Genomic DNA, 21,893 nt, shown 5'->3' with positions numbered 1-21,893 from the left:
GGGGAACGCGACGAATCGCCCCCGCTTCCGGGATGCGCGCGCGTCTAGACTCTAGAACGCAAGGAAAGTTTTCGCATTCATGAACATCCGTCGTGTTCAAACTTCGCGCCGTTTGGAGTTGGTCGCCAGATTTATAAATATTTGAATTCGCGAGCTCACTTCGGTCGGGTTCACATTTCGCCAAATTCCTCCGCGCGAATTGAATTTCTTTCCTTTTGCGTCCCTCTCATCTTTGATTAACAGTTTAATTACCGTGCAATTCTTTTTAATTGACAGAACTTGCCGTACTGCTAATTAAATATGCTGCAACGAATCGATAATGTAATAATCGATAATGTAATGCGGATATTCGACAGCGAAGATATACAATTTGTGTGCAACTTCAAGCGGAACATTTTATTCCGCGCCTTTCAATTCCGCGTGAAGTTGGTGACGAATCATCGTGCAATCGCGCGAAACGTCAAGTTCAACGCAAAACTTTTTATATACGGAGAGAATTTTCTCTTAGAATTTACCCTGAAATCATGGTAGTTGTGGGATATGTACCACCAAGAATTTTATGCGAGCTATTTTGACTAATATTTACCATAATAAAGAAGTATTAATAATATAAAATGTTTAATTAATTTTACTAAAATATATCTAGGAAATTTCAATAATTTTTCAAAATTTACCAATCTGCTTGGTAATTTTTATCACGTTTGTAAAATGTCTTTTGTATATTTTAAAAAATCCTTGGTTGCCAAGTTGTCCCAAGTTTGTAGTGAATTTAAGGATAAAATATAATAAAAAATTCTCTCCGGCCGGTATCCATAATCAGATCTTATTTCAAGACCGTCTTAAGTAATATCTTAAGATGCTAATACGGCTCTGTGATTGGTTAATGACATCTTAAGATAGTACTTAAGATGGTCTTAAATATAAGAACCGACTATGAATACCGACCTCCGTGTATTTTCTTTTTTTTTTATAAATTTCGGGAAAATGCAACTTGCAGGGCCCCGCAGGCGGCGAGCGATTCGAATCGCCCGCCACGGCGCTGGCGACGCGCGGCCGCGCGGGGGCGCCCCGATCGATGCTGAGTTGCCGATGATCGCGCGCTTATTTATCGCACGGCATTTCGTTACGGGCGACTTTTATCCGCGATAAACGACGCATTACGCGCCCGCGGATCATCACGCACGACGGCGTGCGCGTCCGCGCACGATTGGCCGCGCGGCTCTCCACCGCGTACCCCCTCAGTAACGTTATGGAATGCGCGACGGACGGCTACCGTGTTACGCGGCTCCATTATATATGTCCTGTGCGCGGCTCCGCACGATGCCCGGCCGTAGTGGCACGCCAACGGACCGGAATACGTGCGGAATACGACGCGGCGGCCGCGGCCTCGAGGTATCGCCGCCCGACACCGGGCACGGTGTTACGCGCCCCTGCCGACGATCATCGCCGTGCTGCTGCACCTGCCGGCCGTTGTTGTACGTCGATCGCGCGTCGTGCCCCCGTGTCATTTTTCGCCGCCGCCGTCGCCGTCGGTAGCACGTCGTATACGTGGCAACAGAGCGAGTGCGCGACCGCTGCCGTGCGAGCGCTGCGTGTGCTCCTCCCCGTGGGTGTCGCTTCCTAGTTCGCGAGGGATCATCCCCAAGAGAGGGATCCCCGAGATTCGGCGCGGCTGACACCGAAGAATCGTGCGGGGAAACGTTTCGCCGCGTGTGGCCCCCTCCTCCTCCTCCCTTCCCCCTCCCCACCCCCTCCACCTAACGTTCGCGCGTGGCCGTGCGCCATGCGAACGGGGAACGTCGCCCGTGTTCAACGCGACGCGCGACAGTGACCAGGGACGAGGAACGGGGACGGGACGCGAAGCGACGCCGCGGAAGTCCCTCGGACGATCGGAGGTGCCCGGAGCACGTTGCACCGCCGGGACAGTGAAGACACACTCGGCGTCGCTCACACCCCGGTGTTGGGTGAGCTCCACGCTCGTCCCTCTGCGCGCGCGAGAGCTGCCATTGAAGGCGGCCCCCCCGTCCTGGAACGAGGCGCGTCGCGCCGATCCACGAACTCGCGGAATCCAGCGCGGTCGAGCGCGTCGCCGGAGGATAGCCCAGCTGCGCACGCGACGTCGTCCAGGAGCCAGGGGTGTGCAGCCTCCGTCGTCCCGCGGCGAGGATAGCGCGGTGGGAATTTAATGGTGTAAGTTTGCCCGTTGCCTACTGGCTTCTGGTGTTACACACCAGACATCGTCTACCGCGCTTCTGCCGTCCGCTTCTGGCCATCCGGGGAAACCTGACGCTCGCGCGAAGGCGCGAATATACTTTTCTGAGCTCGCGCCGCGATAAATAAAATAGGATAGTGGCATAAAAATATAAAAAAAAATTATTCAAAGGAAACGAAGCGTGCTGTCGCTCGGTAACGCTGTACGTGCGGGTAACGAGTCTTAATTAAAATTATGTAAGGTTGATCCGTTTGCTATACAAGCTAAACTGTAAAGTAATCATCGGCCGAAGGACGAGCAGAAGTGAACTTGGGTATTAAAAAGCTACTTGTTAAATAAAAAAGAAGAAAATTAGGAGACGTACAATAACTGAACGTTTTGACTGTACCAAGTCTTTCATCAGTGGTGAATTGCTTAAATATTTAATAGCGAACGTTGAATTTTGTTACACGATGTATCTAGGTTTGATATAAAAACTCGGAGTACAAGTCTTAATGATAGGCTGTTTGATGATAGGTCTGTTTTTTATTGCTGAATTAGCGTACGCTCTCTGTAGTTAAAGTGAATTAGGTATATGTTTGCAATTTGGCGAAAGGGAGAAGGGAAGTTCTAGTGCAGCTCAGTGGAGCAATAAATGGAGTAATAAAAGACAGACCTCATTTCATCTTTCTCTTGTTTACAATTCTCAACACAAACGTTTGTATGACTTCTCACAATAGGTATTCCCGATGGACCTCATCCGCTGACTACAATGGGCTGACGCAGAAAATGCAAGTGACTCGTGGGTACTCGGATGCTCCTCCCTCTCGGCGTCACCTACACGAGAGAGCTAACTCGACGAGTTAATGGTCGACTTGACGTTAATGGTGCATCTATCGTTGTTGTCCTCCCGTCAACGTAATGGAGGAGCCGGTTAAGAAGAAGCAGCGTATCGAGATTAGCGCGGGGGCCAAGAACGGGCTCGCCGACGTCGAGGAGTTGCAGAGGAACCTCCTCGCGCGATGTCTGTGCCATATGCCGGAGAGCAGTCTGCGCAAGCCGTTCACCAACTTCACGGTCGAGGAGACCGACGGTAGCATCCGTTACGCCGTGCTGTCCGACTGGGACACGGATCAGATTCTGGAGTATCTGAGCGCCCTGCAGCTGCTGTTCGACCTGGCCATCAGGCAGAACGCGAAGAATGTCATGTGCAAACGGGTGGCGGACGTGTGCGAGGCGGTGGCGCGGAACGAGCACGGCATCGTCGATCAGATCATCGACCTGTCCTACACGACCAACAAGTTCGTGTCGTACGCGGCGAGTCGCGTGCTCGCGTCGTTCTTCATCGTCGCGCGGGACAACGTGGAGGCCGCCTGGCTGGAGAGGCTCACGCAATCCCTGGTCAACAGCCACTCGCCCAGCCAGATGTTGTTCACCCTGGACGTGGTCAAGCGAGTGGTCGAGCATAAAGACTGTAGTATACACCCGTTGGAGGAGGGCGAGACGTCTGTGCCGCCGCCGGGCTGCAACACCCTCGTCATCACCGACTTCGACAGCACGACGGTCAAGGCGATGTGCGTGAAGGCGCTCGAGTCCAAGTGGACAATTCTCGTGTCCAAGTTCAATGACATTCTCACGGCGTACACGCCGCAGCACGCGTCCGTGGTCATCACGTTCCTGCACCTGTGGGAGACCGTCATCTCGGTGAAAGCCAATCTTTCCGTCATCGACACCAAACCTTTCTACTCGCAGCTCAACAATCTCGTCCTGTTGCTGAACGCCAATGTGCCGGGCGTGATCTGGCGACACTTGCTCGGACTCTTCAACGAAGTACTGTGCTACGGCAGCACCCTGGCGCTGCAGGATGTCCTACCGGACGAACCGTGCTCCCTGGCGCACCTCATCGTCCGCGCCGTCAAGGACTGGCGTCTGCTCGACGCGTTGCCCTACCGTCACGGTTCCGGTAGGTTCGGCGGCGGCACCGGCGAGGGCGATCGTCCTCTGCTGCAGAAGATGGTGCTGCTAGTGCTCAAGAGCGTCGCCGTGACAGTGCGGGAGACGCGCAGCGACTCCAGCGACTCGTCGCTCGGCTCCGAGGCCGAGGATCTCGACGAGGACATGGCGGTGATCGAGAGGAGCATCCGCGAGGTACTACGTCAGCTGGATCAGTGCGTGAAAGCATTGATGCCCTTCCATCCGGAGATGCCGCTGTCGCAATGGGTCGTGCAGATGTTCCACGACCAGGACGACTTCTTGATCGAGGGTATGGTCTGCTGTCTGGACGTCGCCGTGGGCTTATTCTATCGCGGCCCGCCCCAGAACGATCTGGGCCAGATGCTCAGCCCCACATTGACCTTTGTGCAATTCATCCGCGCCGTGTCGCATGATCCGGATGTTCTGCTGGATCTGTTGGTCAGCAACGAGACCTGCTTCCTGCTGTATCTCCTGCGATTCCTCAAATACATTAGGCGTAACTGGCTCGAGTTCGTCAGGTGTTGCGGCCGCGAGTTGGACGACACTATGACGGTACTGATAAGACTACGGTTGGCCATCGATCGGCTGGTGTCCAAGAACCTGTTCCCGTACAACATTAGTCCGGTTCATCGTTTACTCGAGAAATGCGAGTCCTTCTACGAGGGTAATGTGGAGAACGGTAACAACCTCGTGTAAGATAAGGGAAAAAAACGTTCGGAGAGATTCGAAATGGTCATCATGTGTGTACAAATTGTATGAACGTCAGTACTCTCCGAGCTTAGCTAGATTTTGCCATGTGTAAAATATCACGTGTAGTGTACAGATCGCCGCATACCGTCCCGCAAAGCGGCTGGACTGACTCCGCCGATCCCGTCTTCTTGGAAAAAAAAACTCAGAAGGACGAAACGCGTTTCTTATTTATTAGTCTTTAGCGAAATTTTTCAATATAGCTGGAATTGCAAGATGGAGAAATTTCCATTCGTTCACGGAATCAGTCGAGTTTTGAGAGTTGTACAATCGCGATCGAATCGGAGTAGAGTACAAAAGAAAGGAAGACAGGGAAATTCGCGTTGATCGTCTCAAAACGAAACTGCATTCGTGTGGTGCTAATGAATTATGTTTCTGCCAAAGCACCAGAGAGCATACATATTGATGTATACCACTAGTGTAATATTTATATGTATACTTCGAGAGCTATTTGTACAATTTCCAGTCATATCTGTAAATGTAACTTTATTGTATTTTGATAAAATACCTGAGAAAAACTGTACATATTTTACAAGCACATCAGAGCCGACTTTGCAATACCGAGTTTTAGCTGGATGAAGTTATTCTTCCGATAATTCTGGAGAAAGTTAAAAAAGAAAAATTTTATATTACGGATTAGCCTCGCATAAATTATAATGCAGCAAATAAGGAAGACGTAGGAAATTACGTAGGAAATTATGTTAAGATTTCCTTCTGTAAGTAATGTAATACACTAAAATTCTCACGTTTTTACTTTTATAATTGTGGTGTTCAATTTAATTCAATCTCCCCCTGTGATTGAGCGCCGTTCTCACGATTCTACATTCTAGACTCCACATTCTCGCGGGAAGATCAGATTCGGCGGCAGCTGGAAGATATTTCTTCTCCTTATATATATATATATTTTTTTTTTCAATCAAATATTTATTATCATCTTTCCCAAACGCAAGTCAAATACAATTGCCATTATCGAGACTTACGATTATAATGTAGCCCGGCAGATTGTCAGTGATGCCCCGCGATTAATCGCGCAAAGTGTCCGATACATTGATTAGAGCGACGTAACGCGCTTATCTCACCGAGACAAACCGTCCGGATATCTCCTTTTTTGTTTCTCTCCTCCTTTTAACTTAGAAAGACCCATTAGAATTAAGTTCGTAACTTTAGCCTTCCTTGGCTTATCTCCTTTTTTTTTTATAAAATTACGCTACTCTCTATTTAGAATTTGCAAATATAGCTCTAATTATTTAAAATGTTCGATCGGAGCGCGATCGAGGAATTTTGTGTCGAGATGGACATCTTCCAGAAACACAAAAATTTTCTTACTAAATATTTATATTTGCGTATTAAATCATTATTTATATACCTCTGTACTTCGTCAATAAATCACTATTTCACAGCATCATATTCCCATTTAAAACGAAAACTTAGCGGTACCGTATGTGGTTAAGTTTTTCCCCCTCTTTTTATAAATTAAACATTTAATTGCGTTCTCTCTCGCTTTCTCTATCTCTCTTCGGTTTGAAATGTCGCTTCGCACGAAGTCGGTAAAACTATCGCATATTATACATTGATGTACGAAACTACACTAAACTGTACATACCTCGGTAAAGTTTTACTTGGCGCGGAACGGTTAAAATGTCCACTGCTTTACTGTAACTGCAGCAAAAGTTAGTTCAACAAGCTCCACTAAATTAACAACAGAATCTAAGTTACGTAGCCCATTATTAGCGTGTAGTATTCAACAGTGTGGATCATTTATCGCATTTTATCTCCCTCTCTCTCTTCTTCTCTACGTTTACTGTTTTGTTCGCTCTCTTTATTCGTTGCTATACGTATTCCCGCACTATCGATATAATAAACCGCTAATCGTCCGTAGCATACAATGAAGCATTCTTTCTCTGTACACGTTATTTAAATGAAAAACGTTCAATGTTCGTCGCGGCAAAAGCGGTTCAAGCGATTTACGTAACGACACATGCGCGAGGCATCAAGAAAATTTAAAACGTATGCGAGTATCGTTAGAGACAGTCTTTCTTTCGTCACGAAAATATAGCGGACTATCATTTACGCAATCCCGACGGTCTGCAGTGTCTACGCACGTGTATAATCTGCATCCGCGAAAGAAATCCCATCTCCTAAGTTTAAAATTATCGACTAATTTATTTTACCCGAGAATAGGTACGTTATATATCCGGACAACTCAAGGAGGCGATTAAAACGGATTATGCAAGAAGAAAATGCAATTTGCGTTGGCTCGTCTAACATTCGCGCATGAACGTGTACGAACATGTGTTACACAAAAAGTCGCACGAGAAATACAAAGGACATAATAATTTCCGCACGTGTCGCACTTATTATCTCATTGCTACGCATATATATAATATATATACTTATTGTTTCGACTATATATGCCTATCGGTGCACATGGGGCTTACACTCAACGCTTTATTGCACTCTTACATCGAGCCGCCTCCTCATCTTTCTTTTCTAAATGAGAAATTAAATGTACAAGCAATAAAAACTCACTACGGAAAAAGGTTTCGGGGAGCCGTGATATTGACTAAATTTAATTAAAATCAAGTCCCAAGTTTGCCTTCTCGTAAGGAACGATCTAAAAAAAGATACCTGCGGATTTAATTAAGGGAGAGTGTTCTTTTGTGTGTGATAGAGATTATTATATTAAACAACACGCGCGCCCACCTATATGTATATCGTATAACGGCGAAATACAATCAAACCATTGACACGCGATCTCTCTACTATCCAGAAGCCTTTATACGGTCTACAGCAAAAGCAACGACTTTCTCTCGCTCTTTCTCTCTCTCTGCAGTCGCTTCACGTTTAGCCTTAGTAATTTAATTCCGCTCGGCTAAACCGATGAAAACTCTCGTCACTCCGGTATTAAGTAGTCGGATGATATGAGCTAATTAGCGCTGCGTCCACCGGCTCCATGCATGACGGACAGGTCAACGAGCGCAGCAACCAGTCGTCGATGCAGATCGCGTGGTAGGTGTGCATGCAAGGTAGATAACGCACTTCCTCGCCCACTAGCAGCTCCATCATGCATATCACGCACTCGCCCTTCTTCGCACCGTCGTACTCGCGCATCGGCAAGTGCTGTATCAGTCCTATACGCTTCGCAATCCTCACTTGTTGCTCCTCCTCGCTCAAGCCGGCCGAGCCGGTGCTCTGCACCAGATTGACTCCAATCCCATGGCCGATGTTCAAGTTGGTGGACTGCAAATGACGTTCCCTCGTGGCGATCGACGGGTAATAAGCCGCTTGCTGTGGAACATTGAAAAATCAATTAGTATTCAATTGTGCCATTTTCTTCCACGTCGCTTACGGATCCTTGGAACATATTAACGTACTTGCAAAAGTACGTAAATATGTATGTTTGTTTTTCAGAATTCTCTGTTTTGTTAGATGCCGTGACTAAAATAAAAATTGACAAGTGAATATTTCTGAGATTAATCACCCTTTATCACTGATGAAAGCAATTGTAAAGAAAATACTGCGTTAGACAGAATAAAATCGACACGGTTAATTGGCTCAATGTCACAGTGCATCATAAGAAATCTGTCGTAAGAAGTCTTTCGCGGTACGGTTAATTACTCGATGTTTGAAATCAGGTCTAAATGTATTCAAATAAACAATAATGTATTCAAATAAACAATGACAGAAACGGACAAAGGAAAGAGATCGCAGAAAGGTTATAGAAGATTGCGATATAGCTTGGATTTCGGGCGACAAGGCAACAACGACGATAAGACAGCAATGGCGATGTACGTGAATTACGTTGTAGGGGATCGGCGGCCCGAGGCCCTCCTGCGAGGATCCGCTCGCGGACACGTTGGGCTCGGGATTGTTGCTCAGGAGGGTGGTATTGTCCTGTTGGTTGCCAGCGGTGCGCTTCAAACAGTTGCCCATGGTTCTCTCTCTATCTCTCTCCCTTTCTCTCTCTCTCACTTTCTCTGTCTCTCACTAGCTAGCGGCGAGCTGTCAGCTTTGCAGGTCGCTCGCGCGTCGCATCCGCGCGTCTACCCCGATCCCGCTTTCCCGTTCCGCGCGAGCGATTACAGGATCCCGTGCGGACGCGGCAGCGACGGCGGCAGCGCGACAGCGACCGTGCACCTTGTTGCCATTTCACCTGGACCGTCGCTCTCCGCGGAGCTCGTCGACTCGCGAGAGCAGCACCGAGTGGACGCTCGGCCAACGCGATCGAGATAACAACGATGCCGTCGCAGTAGCCCGAGGTAGCCCGTCCAAACGCAGCCGTCACATACCCCTCGGTGCCCCTCACTAGCCAGCAGCAGCCGAGTGTCGTCACTCGTCACTACCAGCTGAGCGTCGCCATGATGCGCGGACTGCGCGGAGCACGGCAGGTGACTCGTCCGCGCACAATGGCAGCAGGCAGAGCGGAAGTTGGTCGATTTCGACGTATCGCCCCCGACTCGATTTCCTCGATTCTGTCTCCGCTTTATTTGCGCGACAAAATTTGCGATTTCCTAGCCGTTCCTCTCCCTCTTGCGGTCTCTCCATCGACGTCGCGTTCACGCTCTGCTGTCTGAAACGAGAAAACGCTGGAAGAGAGGAGAAAAGGTGCAGTCAGGTTGAATCTCCGCGCTACGCGGAGGTCTCATCACAATGCCGCGCGTCGACGGGCGGCCTCACCTGGTCTCCCGGGTATCCCTAATCACGTCGGAGCGCGATAGCGAGTCATACTCCATGAGAAGGCACTTTCGAGCTCGCCCGACGTTCTCGGGACGGATAGTAGCGGGATATCGCGACGCGTCGCGCGTCCCGACGGCGCGGCGCCTCGCTGCGGTTGACGCTTCTTCTCGCACCTGAAACGAGAAACAGGCGCGTGAGAGAGAGAGGGAATGCTGCTCTGAATCTCGCAGAAGGAAAAACAAGGCAAACGCGTCACCGCGGCGAAGAGATCGCGATCGCCGATTTTATCTCCCGATCCATTCCTCTTTGTTATTCCTTTTGCATCTTTGGTGCATCACCTCCCCGCGTGACCGCGCTTTTGAAATTGGCAGCTCAGTTTAGTTTGATGTGCTTCTGATACCATCCGGCGTTCCGCTTCCTCGAATTCTTGTGTTCCGCGCGGCGAGAAGCGGCCGATTATCTTATTTTGCGTCTAATTAGACTAATGGATACTTCAAGATTTGTGCTGATTATCTTGTTAGATGATTTTTACCTATAGATATTATATACATGTAATATTAACACAGATAAATTTAAATCTCTATATTAGTATAAGGAGATAAATACATGATTATTAGATATAATAATTATATCGATCATCTAGATAAAAATATTACCGTTTTATGTTTTACTAACGCGTCATTGTTCTTAACTTTGTGCAAAAGCGCGAGAGGTGCAGAAACTCCGGGAATATTAATTCTGGACACTCCAAAGTGTGTGGATTTGTCGTTCGCGGAAATCGATTCGCAAAAGTGCACGGAAAGAATTATCCTTCGAAATTCGCGGCAGGCACAGAATTTAATTTCTCACTTTTAAATATTATACTCTCCTAATATCTTGAATTCGGTTCCTGATATTAGAATTCGCGGCTCACTTCGCCGAAGGGCGCGAGATTCGAATTGGAGTTCGACTCGCGGCACTCCGAGCACCTCCTCGCGAGTCATGTATCCCCGATAACTTTTCTCGGATTTTTCGAGGATGCGGCCAGAGCAAATCTCGTTACCTTCGAATCATACATGTCCGCGCGCCTTTTCTCGCGTTTGCTCCCTTTCTCCCTCTCCGGCGCGGCATTAATGCCCTTCTCACCCGAAGAAAGCCGCGTCCGAGTAATCGGTAAAATAATAGATCAAATAATTATATCTTTATTCGACTAGACGCGGCTCTTTTCAAGTGGGAAGGATACATTGAACGCGTGTCGCGTTTGAAGTTGCCGAAGTTGTCTTCATTGTCAGTGTCAGGTGTCGCCCCCGGGCGAACTTTCGGAGAAGCGTGGCGCCGAGTGGCCGAGTGCCGAGTGTCGTGTCGTGACTGTCGTCTCGCGTCCGCACTTGAACCTCAAAAGGGACAGTCCTTCGCGCTCGCATCTCGATCTCAACCCGGGCGGAGCCGACGCGCGACCTTGCGACGAGAGAGAAACTGCCGGAGGTGCCAGAGGGATGGACGGTCACCGGGCGTCACGGCTCCTGGCCGCGTTCGCGGTGTCGGCGAGCCTGCTCCTGGCCGCGTACACGCCGGGCCACGTAGCCGGCTCGGGGGTGCTGCAGATACGCGGCATACCGGTGGCGAAGAATTCGCTCTACCGGCCGGACAGCGACTTCGAGTGCCTGGACGGCAGCCGGCTGATACCGTTCACGCGGGTAAACGACGACTACTGCGACTGCGGGGACGGTAGCGACGAGCCCGGCACGGCGGCGTGCGCCAACGGCTTCTTCTACTGCGAGAACACCGGCCACAAGCCGGCCTACATACCGTCGTCCTGGGTCAACGACGGCGTCTGCGACTGCTGCGACACGAGCGACGAGTACGCGTCCAGGGTGGCGTGCGTCGACAACTGCAGCGAGCTGGGTAGGGAGGCACGTCTGGAGCAGCAGAAGGCAGAACAGCTGGCGCGGGAGGGTAACAAGCTGCGCCTGGAACTGGTGGCCAGGGGTAAGACCCTCAGGACGGAGCACCAGTCGCGCCTGGCCAAGTTGAGAACGGACTACACGGAGGCGGAGTTGATCAAGAAGGAGAAGGAGATCTTGAAGAAGCAGGCGGAGGAGCTGGAGAGCCTGGCGTTGGAGAAGTACAAGCCCGCCGAGACGGAACAGCCGACCGCCGAGGAGACCATCGGGGAGGAGGAGGACGAGGACGAGGACTCGAACGTTTCCGAAGCGGAGGATTATTTTAAAATATTGGACTCGGATTCCAGTGGTACGGTAACGACGGCAGAGCTGCAGACCAGGGTTACGTTCGACAAGAACAGGGACGGCGCCGTGTCGGAGGAGGAAGCGCTGTATTTCCTCGGCGATAAGAAGGAAGTCTCTTTGCAAGAGTTTGTAGATAACGCGTGGGCAAACATAAAGCCTTTCTTGATGTTGGAGCAAGGTAGATAACGTTGAGGCTTGCTTATCTTTTTTTTCTTTCTGCGACCTATTCGCGAGCTATCAATTTCGTTATGTAATTGCAGGTATGTTCAAAGCGGCGACGGATAAGGAAGAGACCGACGAGCAGCAGCCTATCGAAGACCTGGATCAGGAGAAGGAGGGAGAAATTTCCGAGGGAGAGGAAGAGGACGTTCCCGAGGAGGAACACGAGAAGGAACCATTGGAACCGGAAGTTCAATACGACGAGGAGACGCAGGCGCTCGTCAACGAGGCCACCGGTGCCCGCGAACGTTTCCAGGAGGCGGAGAAGGCCCTCAATGACTTGCAGTCGGAGATCAGACAGCTGGAGGAGAAGATGGACCGTGATTACGGGCCGGAAGAGGTGTTCGCGCCGCTCGACGGCGAGTGCTTCGAGTACACGGACTTGGAGTACATTTACAAGCTGTGCCTATACTCCATGGCGACCCAGAGGTCCAAATCCGGCGGCAGTAGCGTCAATCTCGGCCACTGGAACGAATGGGTCGGACCGGTCGGTGCCAAATACACCAAGATGAAGTACGATCGTGGCCTCACTTGCTGGAACGGTCCGGCACGTTCCACGATCGTCACCTTGTCGTGCGGAACGGAGAACGGGATCATATCGGTAACGGAGCCGAGTCGCTGCGAGTACGCCATGGAGTTCTCCACACCTGCGCTCTGCAATCCCAGTGCGGCCGAGTCGTCCGACAGGCACGACGAACTATAAACTTGTTCATTTGTTAGTAAAATGAAAAAAGCGCGGTCGGTTGCACGTACAACGTGAATGTCAAGCACCTTACGCTCCTTCGGCAGGCTGCGAGACGAGTTGCAAGGATCGATAAGAAATAACGTTAAAATAAAAAGGAAAAATACATCTCTCGCAACCATTTCCAACGTAATCGTGATTGATACATTAGTAACGTAGGTAGTAATCTTTATTTCGATGGATATCTGTCCCCTCGAGATCCGTTTAAGGTCCAATACCACTCTTACGTCTTTTTTTTTCCAATATAGCTAGCAATCATTACCGTTACCACTTAGTTTCACATGTTTCGAGACGCTATCGGTCATATCTTTTAGTATCGAAATTTTGTATTGTCAAAAACAAAATCGTTATTGTGGATAAAATACATTGTCAACAGAACCTAATCATGCGATAGATTGACCAATGAGTCTTATATTAACAAATCGTGGACCGTTCGAAATCATATTTCATTGACGCGGTAAAAAATATATATATTTTACCGACTATTATAATTCGCATATCATCGGTCCACAATATGTTAAAAGGTGTAAAAGTTTGTTGATCAATCTAACACGATATATGAATAGATATTATTTAAACGAAAATAACTTTGGTAATTTGAAACAAGAATCAGACAAATGTATGATTAAGGTATTCTGGTGTTTCCGTTAAAATGTGCCGCTATATACGCAAATTACAACGATTACAATTGCGATCAATATATCGTCCTTGCGTTCGAGAAGTCTTTACATAATATTGAACGAAGTTCGCCAGTGATAAAGTCCGAAGAGTAATTATCTTGAGTCTTATCCCGTTTTTGTGAAAAACCGCGGAGAGACCATTGTTACGCGCGAATTCATTGCCAACGTGTTGAAAAAAAAAAAAAACTCGTTGTTACATTCCTCTTTTTGTACACGAAACATTTCTACGTGAATCGTAAGAATAAAATCGAGATGTAATGTAATATAATGACTAAATCGCCAAAAATCTGAATGAAACATATATACAAAGTGTCACATAGTGCATACCTCGTACCGATAAGGGAAAAGCGAGTTCGAACCTTTTCCGGGGATTTGATTAGCCACACGTACGTACATACGATGTCCTAAATGTTCCGCATTATACACTTAAGTCGATGATTTTGTAATTTTTTAAGGACGCGCCACGGAGCTGGCGCGATACTGTGGGATGTGCATGCAATAAAGAGAGAAAGGAACTTCTGTTGTCGAACCGTAATTTGCGATGGCAGCTTTATTTACATCAATGGAAAGAAAATCTGTTCATTGTAAATGCGCGCGTGTATGTATGTCTGTGTGTAGAATTTCACTTGTTATTCTGTATATTATTACATAATATTACAATGACGTGGTGGTTAAATCCAGTTTTCTCTATTTACTCTAAGAGACGATCTTTGCATCTTTCGGGATCCGAAACGTACGCTCAACATCTGAATAACTAAAGGGGGGGAGAGGTTGATATAACGTTCCCGCGTCCTTCTACGATCGATTCGGTTCCTCGATTGGTTCGGTAAGGCACTTGAAAGGCTACAAAAACCGTTTCTTTCTCGCGAAATTCGTCGAGTATAAGAAGATATGCTCTATACAGCCTTTTTTTACGCCTCCTAGATCAGCAAAAAAAAATGCGGGGGTGATCGCATGCTATCGCCGACTATCGACAATTTCACAATTTTCCTCTTATCCACTCTCCTTTTAACAATCTCCTATAGATATTTAATTAAATCGAGACAAAGTATTAATATCACTTAGTGATAAGTTTCATCGACGAAAAAATGGTAGGCCCATTTTAGCGTAATTCGGATTACACTTTCCACGTGTAGGCAGCTTATGGGCAATTTGTGTGGGAGATTAATACGTTTCTTTGTATAGAATAAACAATTTTTTTTTCGACAGTATCGAAAATATATAATTGCACACGTAACATTTCTTAGACCGTCGTACAGCTTAAACACCTCTCGTGTCTCTTCTACATTTATCAATGTTAATACTATAATGTGTGTGACAAACACATTTATATATGTATATATATTTTTTTTCTTCAGAATCATTAAAGCGATAACGCACAACTTTTCTTTCATATTTACATGATATGGGGTAATACACGATATACATATAAATGCATCACGCCGAAGGGATCACATCTTTGCTAAACTACTGTACAACTATCTGCGAGTGAAACAAAGCCCTCTACGAGAATGTATGCACATTCGCGAATGCATTTCCGTGGTGATGAGCACGTGCGCGATCAGGTATAATCTCAAGTGTCAGTTTTCAGTCGTGTAAAAAAAAAAAACACGAACGCGATTGTTGAAAAATGTCGTCGCGAATGGGACCGATTTCCCCGATAAATGCATCAACGACAAAGCACAGCCGGCTATTAACAATGTGAACTGAAAGCTTTTCTTCGACTTTTAAAATTAGAGATACCGCGCCATGTGTTGTGATTACTTTTCGATTAATTAATATACAAACATGCGAGCAATTTATTTAGAAATGATTTTAATACGTTCATTTTAGGTACTTCAAACATTTTTTTTACCTTTTCTAGATATATGCTTGTATATTTGAAATTAGAATATTTTCCGATTTGATACTTTTATTCGTACAATTACTCGTTGATTTAATTTTTCATTATTTCGAATCTAATGATCAAAAAAAGTTCTCTATGAAAAATAATTATCTCTAATCCTCGATTTCCTTCGTTTTTATTCCGTTCGTGATACAAATAGTTCGAATAGCGAGAACACTAGTCTACAGCATGCGTATTTATCAAGCGCTAAACGAGATCGTTTATCTTTTCTCACGTTTATCTTTTCTCGTGTCTTCATTTTTTGCATTAAGCATCGGCCGCTAACGAAGCGATCCATTAATCGAAAAGAAGAATCGCGAAAGAATGATTCCATATCGCTCTATCGCCGGGCGCGTTCATTTCCCAAGTTTTTCGAACATGATCAGTTTCTCCTTGAAGCTCTTAGTGTCGGTGGACACCTCCGATATGTTTCCGTTGAGCATGTTTTGCAGATCTTCGTCGTTCTTATTGCTCACTAGCAGATTGTCGAAAAGCATCTTCGTGTCCTCTTGCTTGGCTACCGGCGACGACGGCTGCGACGTGCTCATTTGCTTCTTCTTCGGATAGATGACGGAGCCGCGTTGATTATTTCCGTTGTCAGCCACCCTGGTCATTATTGTGATGGCCAACAACTGTTGGATACCCAAGTTCTCTTTAGACACCGGCTCAGAAGTCTGGCGCCAGTAGTATTTATTGTCGGCGGAAATGAGCGACTTGGAGTCTTCAGTGTCGTCCCCCATCGACGTTTGATCGGAATCGGTCGCCGGTACATTTCTGCTCGACCAAGAATCCTAAAAGATTGTTAGAGATTAACTTCTGTCATCGAAAAAAACGATTGGGAAAATACTTGGAGAATATATCTGAAAAAGCTACTTAACTTACACATAGTTCTTTCTAACACTAATAGCAAATTTTGTTATTATCTTGAGATAGAGAGAGAATCCTGATAAAAAAAAAATTAATTAATTCCAAGCAAGTTTATTCATTTCACTAATTTCTTCTCAGATAAAGAAAAAAAAATAGAAAAATGTTTTCTTAATTTATATTTTCCTGTTTTCCCTAACGTCTTACATTTTTTTCACGCCTATCTATCACGCTGTCCGTGATTTCTTCTTCCTTCCTGTCCTGCTCCAAGTCTTTCTCCAGACTATCCAGTGTCTCGGTGCTCTCCGACGATTTGTTCCTCCTTTCCGAATCCAGAGTATCTGTGCTACCCAGCTCCGAGCTTTCAGAGGATTTCTGAAGTCTCGACGGCTTCCTGGTGGGAGTCGGTCGCTTCTCTCCCTCGTGGTCATCTCCGGAAACTACTACGTCCACTATACTGGTACTCGGTATTCTTTTAGGCGTTCTTCTGACCCTCCTGTTCTCCAGTCTGTCCTCCACGTCCAAATTATCCGAGCTCTCCGAAGACATTCTCTTGCTCGACCGTCTACCGCTCATCTTCGGCGTGTCGTCATCCAATATCACATCCGCCTCGACATCGTCCTTCAAGTCGCTCATATCGATTCTCTCGAAGCTCTCGGACGACTTGGAGACGCTCTTCGACAGTCTTCTTCCACGCGATAAATTGATGTCGGATACGCTGCTTCTCTTCTGCAACTCGTGGCCGATCTCCTCGCCGACGCAGCCGCTCTCGAGCACGTCAAAGCTCTCCGACGACTTGGACATCGCTTTCGAACTTCTACGCGCTCGGAAGTCAAAGCTACTTCGTCGTCGCTCCATCGAATCATCGCTGGCCAGCGGCTCGATCGCTTCTAAACTGTCTGACGACTTGGAGACGCGATCGGTGGACTTCGAGATCGGATTCAGCAATTGTCTTCTGACCGAAGCAACCGGTTTCGCGGTCTCTTCGTACTCCACCAGCTTGTCAAAGCCCTCCTCGGTGGATTTGGAGAACCAACAGCCGGGAGACGAATCCAGGCTGTCGGGCGACTTGGATAACCGGTTCGACGAAGATCTTCGGCGCGGTAATTTCGCTTCTAGCTCTTCGAACACATCAGAGCCCTTGGATATCCGGTTGGACGGCTTCCTGACGACCGGCACCCATCTGACTTCCGCCTGCTGCTGTTCCTCGGTAGTGGCGGCCATCTCGGCACTGCTTCGCGACGCTGTCGTAGTATCCAGGCTATCCGGTGACAACGACGTCGCGCTTGGCTTCCGCGGCAGCCTCGATTCCAACTCCTCGAAGATGTCGGAGTTGCGAGACAGTCGGCTCGACGACTTCCTCGTTACGCCGATGGCCCTGGGCGGTTCCGTCGGTGACGGCGCATTGCTGGTCGATTGGGGCTGTTGCTCCTGATGCTCCAAACTGTCCAGAGTGTCTTCGACGATGGTCGGTGGTATCGACGGCGAGCTGGGCGCGGCACCGTTGGTCGGCGTTGTCGTCGGCGTCGTCCGACGCGGTGGACGTCGGTTCTTCGGACGCACGGAGATCCGGTGATGCGCCGCTGTGTGGCTCAGGCTCGCGCTCTCTAACTGCGCTGTTAAGTGAAGAAAATAATTCCGTTTATTAAAATTATCATTGGACGAAGTATGATAATATAATATTAATATAATTAATACAAAATTTATTAAATGTAATATATGTAATCTACATCGTTAACGTGATAATAACTGTTGATACTAAACGCATTTTTAAGGCATGTAAAATGAAGAATCTATAATAAAAATTATTATAAATCATTTCGTATTATTTAAAACGGTGATTGGAATTTGAGTTCAATAATATTATTCGTGTAAAATATATATCTTTTAACCAACTTCCTCTCACACTTTTCCATGTCTATTTAATCTAACGTTCTCTCATATTTTCATGTACCAATTTGTAAGACTAGCTAATAGACAGTGTAATAAATCGTGATTATCTGAATAATTTGGCGTGTTGTGAAGCAACGAAATTGTAAGTAACATTCTGTGGAACTTACGTAAATCTTCCTTGGCCACCGGAACGATCCGATCAAGCGAGTCTTTCGTAGATCTCGTAATCTATATAAAAAAGAACCAAAATCACTTTTACTATTTAATTGAGCTCTTATATTAAGCTTGGTGTTACGCACTGCCAACGAATTTCATTCCGCGATTTCTCTGAATTATCGAAAGTTCATAAAGAAAACAAGAAAAAAGCAAAGGAGAAAGTTTGTAAAAAAATCTAAATTTTCGTGGATCTGCTATTTCTTAGCTAATATCAATTAATTAAAATTAAGCAATTTAGTAAGCAATTTTCCTGGAGCCTCTGCTCTAAGAAAATACGCGTTACAACTTACGGCGAGTATTTCCTTGTCCATTATCAACGAAATTAATTTAAGAAATTGATATTAGGATTGATATTAAAGTTGATATTAATTGCATTTTTTAAATCTCTTCTTTAGGTATGTTCCTATATTAATTTGTATCGATAATCTACGTTTTCGTGAATCTGGTATTCCTGGTCTAAGCTAATGCCAATTAAAATTAACGATAAACCAATATTCTTGGAGTCTCTGCTCCAAGAAAATACGGTTTACAAATTAAAACGAGCATTTCCCTGTTCATTATCAATAGAATTAATGTGAATTAATATAAATTGATATATAAAAAACATTCGAAGAAACGTGTGCGCTAGAAATGTCTCCGTGCAAGCTTCATAAAAATATATCTCTAATTGATCTAAACCTACACTGTTAAATATTAAAGAACGAAATTTAAACCAATATCAAATATAGGAATGATTAAAATGACTCAAATTGAGTATAATTTGACCGAATTTAACAGCGCGGAGAGTCCCAAATGCGAGCCCAATTATTTTCAATTTGCTAATTGATCTGCCTTGAACACAACGAGGGATTCCGTGCGACATAACGTGACTCTCGGCGCCGTTACCGGCGCCGATAATTCTCGACGGGCGAACCGGCCAGGCAGAGCACGTCGCCTGGTTGGTCTCTAACGGTATTGACCACCGTGCGAGCCGAGTCGCCGACGGCCGAGTACGCGGCCACTTAACCGCAATCGGCTTCGGAAACCGGTCGCAGGTGCGTCGCCGTCTGTTTTCGGTGCCGAAGTCATTTCCCCAAAAGAGAAGGAGAGCTGTCGCGCGCACACGCGCGTAAAAGAGGAGAAAGGGTTATACGGATGAGCTCTCGGACCGTTCGTCTCTTTAACCGATGCGTAATTGCGCCGACGATCGTCACATGGGTGTATGGCACGAGAGACGGATAATAAGGCACGAATGGCCAGCGAAAGAACGTGGTTAATCCTCAACCCGTTAAAGTCATTTGTACGCCGGACACGAAGCTCAATGTAACATCCCGGAATATCAAACGACAACGCAGCCCTTTGTCAGGGAGCATGCAAATCAGCTGTAATATTTAAAATAATTTTACACTGTTAAATATTAAAGGACGAAATTTAAACCTATACTTTGAATTAAATAACATTTTGTTATTTTTAACTACCACGTGTGCCGAAGTTTATTATATTTCAATGCAAAACAGTATTATTTTAACTCCATTGGTTTAATTAATCCATTGTTTTATTATAGTTAAATTAACGACAAATTGTAGGAGCAGTGGCGACCTATAAATGATTAAAAAATTAAAATGATTCAAATTGAATACAATACGAATTTAACAGTGTAATATAAATTATGTAAAAATGTATTATAGATATTATATAAAATGTAGATATCCCTCCCAGTCGCTCTTAAACATTATTAAACATTAATTGATAAAAATCTTACTTTTTCTTTCAGCGACATTTCGACGAATCATTACAAATCTCACTTCATAAAAAATATAAATCGATCAACTCGGCAAATAAAACGTTCAATTAATTTTTCTTATGGAACATTCAGGGCAATATTTAAAGAGGTAGTCGCTACCGATCGATTACCTCGACCGTGTCCTCGACGCGAGGCTGTTCCCTCACGATCGTCGTCGGTTCCCTCGCAGCTCGATAGATCCTGACGCTCGCCGTGGTATCTGGCTGCCGCGATCTTAGACGATCCTCGATCTTGTACGACGGTCTGATCGACACCGTCGATACGTCCACGACCTTGTCCTTACAGAGTCGTACACAGACCGATTACAATGATTATTCGTTTATTAGTCGCGTAATAGTTACGACGGGGCGTTGAAACGCGATCGCGCTCGAGATCCCCGTCTACTTATCATACGACCGATTACCTCGATCGTGACGTCAATTCGAGCAACGTGCTCTCCTTTGATCGCCGCCCGTTGCCCTTTAGGTGGAGTCTTCGTCGGTACAGGCATCGTCGTCGGTCTCGCTCGGCTCTCATCCTTGTTAAGGGACGTATCCTTGGTGAAGGAAGTATCCTTGGTTAAGGAAGTATCCTTGATGAAGCAAGTATCCTTAGTGTAGCATCCGATCGTCACTATCGGCTGGCACTCAAACTTCCCCTTGAGTTTCCACACAGCTCGGATTAAGGATTGTATTATCCGCGTTCTTGTGCGATCGATCAATTTGTTCATACTTTGTTCGCGCAAAGATTCGATTAATGGGATTCCCCGTTGCGCGTTTAAAGCACCGAAATACTTCGCCACCAAAATCCAAAACGTGTCTACATTATAATCGACTTGCTTAATTAAAATCCCGTGATGCGATAGGATATTATTAATAGACTGTGTATCTAAGGTGGCTAACGTGACACTTCAACTACGTACTTCTGATTAATATATTTCAGATACAGATGTAGATATAGAGATGTACGATGTAGGTTTATCATATCTAGCAGTCTATTATTAGATTTAGGTATTGCATCGTAGAGAAATAGGTAAGCGAATAAATTACTGCCTCTCTCTTTCTCGTGAATATTAAATTTAGAATAAATTACGACCGGCGATAAATGGCGATTATCTCTCGATTAACGACTCTCGAAGCAACGAGTAGCCCAGTAAGCGAATCCTATCGCACGATCGCGATCGATATCGTCGGTTTTACCTCGTTCGCGTGTTCCGCCCGCGATTCTCTCTTCACCGGCGCGGCGGGCGCTTCTTTCTTCACCTGGCACGCGGAGTGCGCGTCCTTCTTCTGCGTGGAGAGTCTCTGCCGCGTCTCCGCCTTCGATCTCGACCGTTCGATCTCGATCTTGCGCGCCGCGATCACGGTCTTGCTGATCGGGCTCGGTATCTCGTACTCGGCGCTCCGGTCCTTGCAACCGTAAACGCCGATGCTGATCTTCGGCGCTTGCGACTCCACCACTATCCCGTCCGGGAAGCTCTTGCATCGCTCGTTGCCGCCCTGATGCCTGGTCTTGTCGATCAGCCGGCGTCTCTCCACCGGGTTCAGGTTCAGCTGCTCGATTATCGCCCGTATGTTCGACGAGATGCTGGACTCGCGATGTGACACCACCATGATGACGATGGGGCGCGTAACCGGATCGCGGTGGTCCTCTTCACGTGGTCGCACTTGCTTGGCCCGTCCTGCGATTCATGCGCAGCTCCCAGCTGCGGAAGCACGCGCGTTTCGTCAAAACGAGAGAACGTCACACGACGGTTTCCTATCGCCGTAAATTCACTTCGGCCACTTGAGTGTCGATTAAAAATTTCCCTCGTGT

The 21,893-nt window shown here is 46.6% G+C and overlaps 4 protein-coding genes across 12 annotated transcripts in view; 2 read left to right on the top strand and 2 right to left on the bottom strand.

Annotated features, from left to right (window-relative positions):
- The first annotated feature begins 1,078 nt into the window (after nucleotides 1-1,078).
- Lin (protein lines homolog) lies at nucleotides 1,079-6,107 on the top strand. Its single transcript, XM_071785374.1, has 2 exons — nucleotides 1,079-2,190; nucleotides 2,932-6,107. The coding sequence occupies exon 2, from the start codon at nucleotides 3,113-3,115 to the stop codon at nucleotides 4,859-4,861; it is 1,749 nt and encodes a 582-aa protein (XP_071641475.1). The 5' UTR covers nucleotides 1,079-2,190; nucleotides 2,932-3,112; the 3' UTR covers nucleotides 4,862-6,107.
- On the bottom strand, nucleotides 5,816-9,420 carry Rnf11 (Ring finger protein 11). 2 transcript variants are annotated; one of them, XM_071785388.1, is made up of 2 exons: nucleotides 8,705-9,420; nucleotides 5,816-8,200 (listed from the first exon to the last, which is right to left on the bottom strand). In XM_071785388.1, the coding sequence occupies exons 1-2, from the start codon at nucleotides 8,843-8,845 to the stop codon at nucleotides 7,817-7,819; spliced, it is 525 nt and encodes a 174-aa protein (XP_071641489.1). In that variant the 5' UTR covers nucleotides 8,846-9,420; the 3' UTR covers nucleotides 5,816-7,816. The 2 variants fall into 2 exon arrangements, with proteins under 2 accessions (XP_071641489.1, XP_071641490.1); XM_071785389.1 differs by having other exon boundaries at nucleotides 8,714-9,402.
- Nucleotides 9,421-10,900: 1,480 nt separating this feature from the next.
- Gcs2beta (glucosidase 2 subunit beta) lies at nucleotides 10,901-14,134 on the top strand. The gene is made up of 2 exons (XM_071785386.1): nucleotides 10,901-11,995; nucleotides 12,078-14,134. Exons 1-2 carry the CDS (start codon nucleotides 11,065-11,067, stop codon nucleotides 12,737-12,739), a joined length of 1,593 nt encoding a protein of 530 aa, XP_071641487.1. The 5' UTR covers nucleotides 10,901-11,064; the 3' UTR covers nucleotides 12,740-14,134.
- The window catches only part of LOC139817356 (uncharacterized), a 63,160-nt gene continuing 55,241 nt past the window's right edge, over nucleotides 13,975-21,893 (bottom strand). For 6 of the 8 annotated variants that reach the window (XM_071785366.1, XM_071785363.1, XM_071785364.1 and 3 more), the window contains 3 exons: nucleotides 18,268-18,328; nucleotides 16,415-17,823; nucleotides 13,975-16,134 (listed from right to left, as the gene is read on the bottom strand). In XM_071785366.1, coding sequence (XP_071641467.1) covers nucleotides 15,700-16,134; nucleotides 16,415-17,823; nucleotides 18,268-18,328 — 1,905 coding nt within the window. In that variant the 3' untranslated portion in view covers nucleotides 13,975-15,699. Of the gene's footprint in view, nucleotides 16,135-16,414; nucleotides 17,824-18,267; nucleotides 18,329-20,209; nucleotides 20,378-20,502; nucleotides 20,737-21,277; nucleotides 21,784-21,893 lie in introns of all 8 variants that reach the window. The other 2 variants (XM_071785371.1, XM_071785370.1) reach the window with 1 other exon arrangement.

Source organism: Temnothorax longispinosus, chromosome 8 (assembly GCF_030848805.1).
Source record: "Temnothorax longispinosus isolate EJ_2023e chromosome 8, Tlon_JGU_v1, whole genome shotgun sequence".
NCBI lineage: Eukaryota > Metazoa > Arthropoda > Insecta > Hymenoptera > Formicidae > Temnothorax > Temnothorax longispinosus.
The sequence above is the reverse complement of the archived record's forward strand: the minus strand, read 5'-3'. Positions and strand labels throughout refer to the sequence as shown.

What these genes read in the sequence shown, in the direction of transcription:
- Lin (XM_071785374.1), top strand. Translation starts at nt 3,113, where the DNA reads ATGGAGGAGCCGGTTAAGAAGAAGCAGCGTATCGAGATTAGCGCGGGG.
- Gcs2beta (XM_071785386.1), top strand. Translation starts at nt 11,065, where the DNA reads ATGGACGGTCACCGGGCGTCACGGCTCCTGGCCGCGTTCGCGGTGTCG. An exon ending in TTTCTTGATGTTGGAGCAAG is followed by an intron (nt 11,996 to 12,077) that starts GTAGATAACGTT and finishes ATGTAATTGCAG; the next exon opens with GTATGTTCAAAGCGGCGACG.
- Rnf11 (XM_071785388.1), bottom strand. Translation starts at nt 8,845, where the DNA reads ATGGGCAACTGTTTGAAGCGCACCGCTGGCAACCAACAGGACAATACC. An exon ending in TCCCCTACAACGTAATTCAC is followed by an intron (nt 8,201 to 8,704) that starts GTACATCGCCAT and finishes AATGTTCCACAG; the next exon opens with CAAGCGGCTTATTACCCGTC.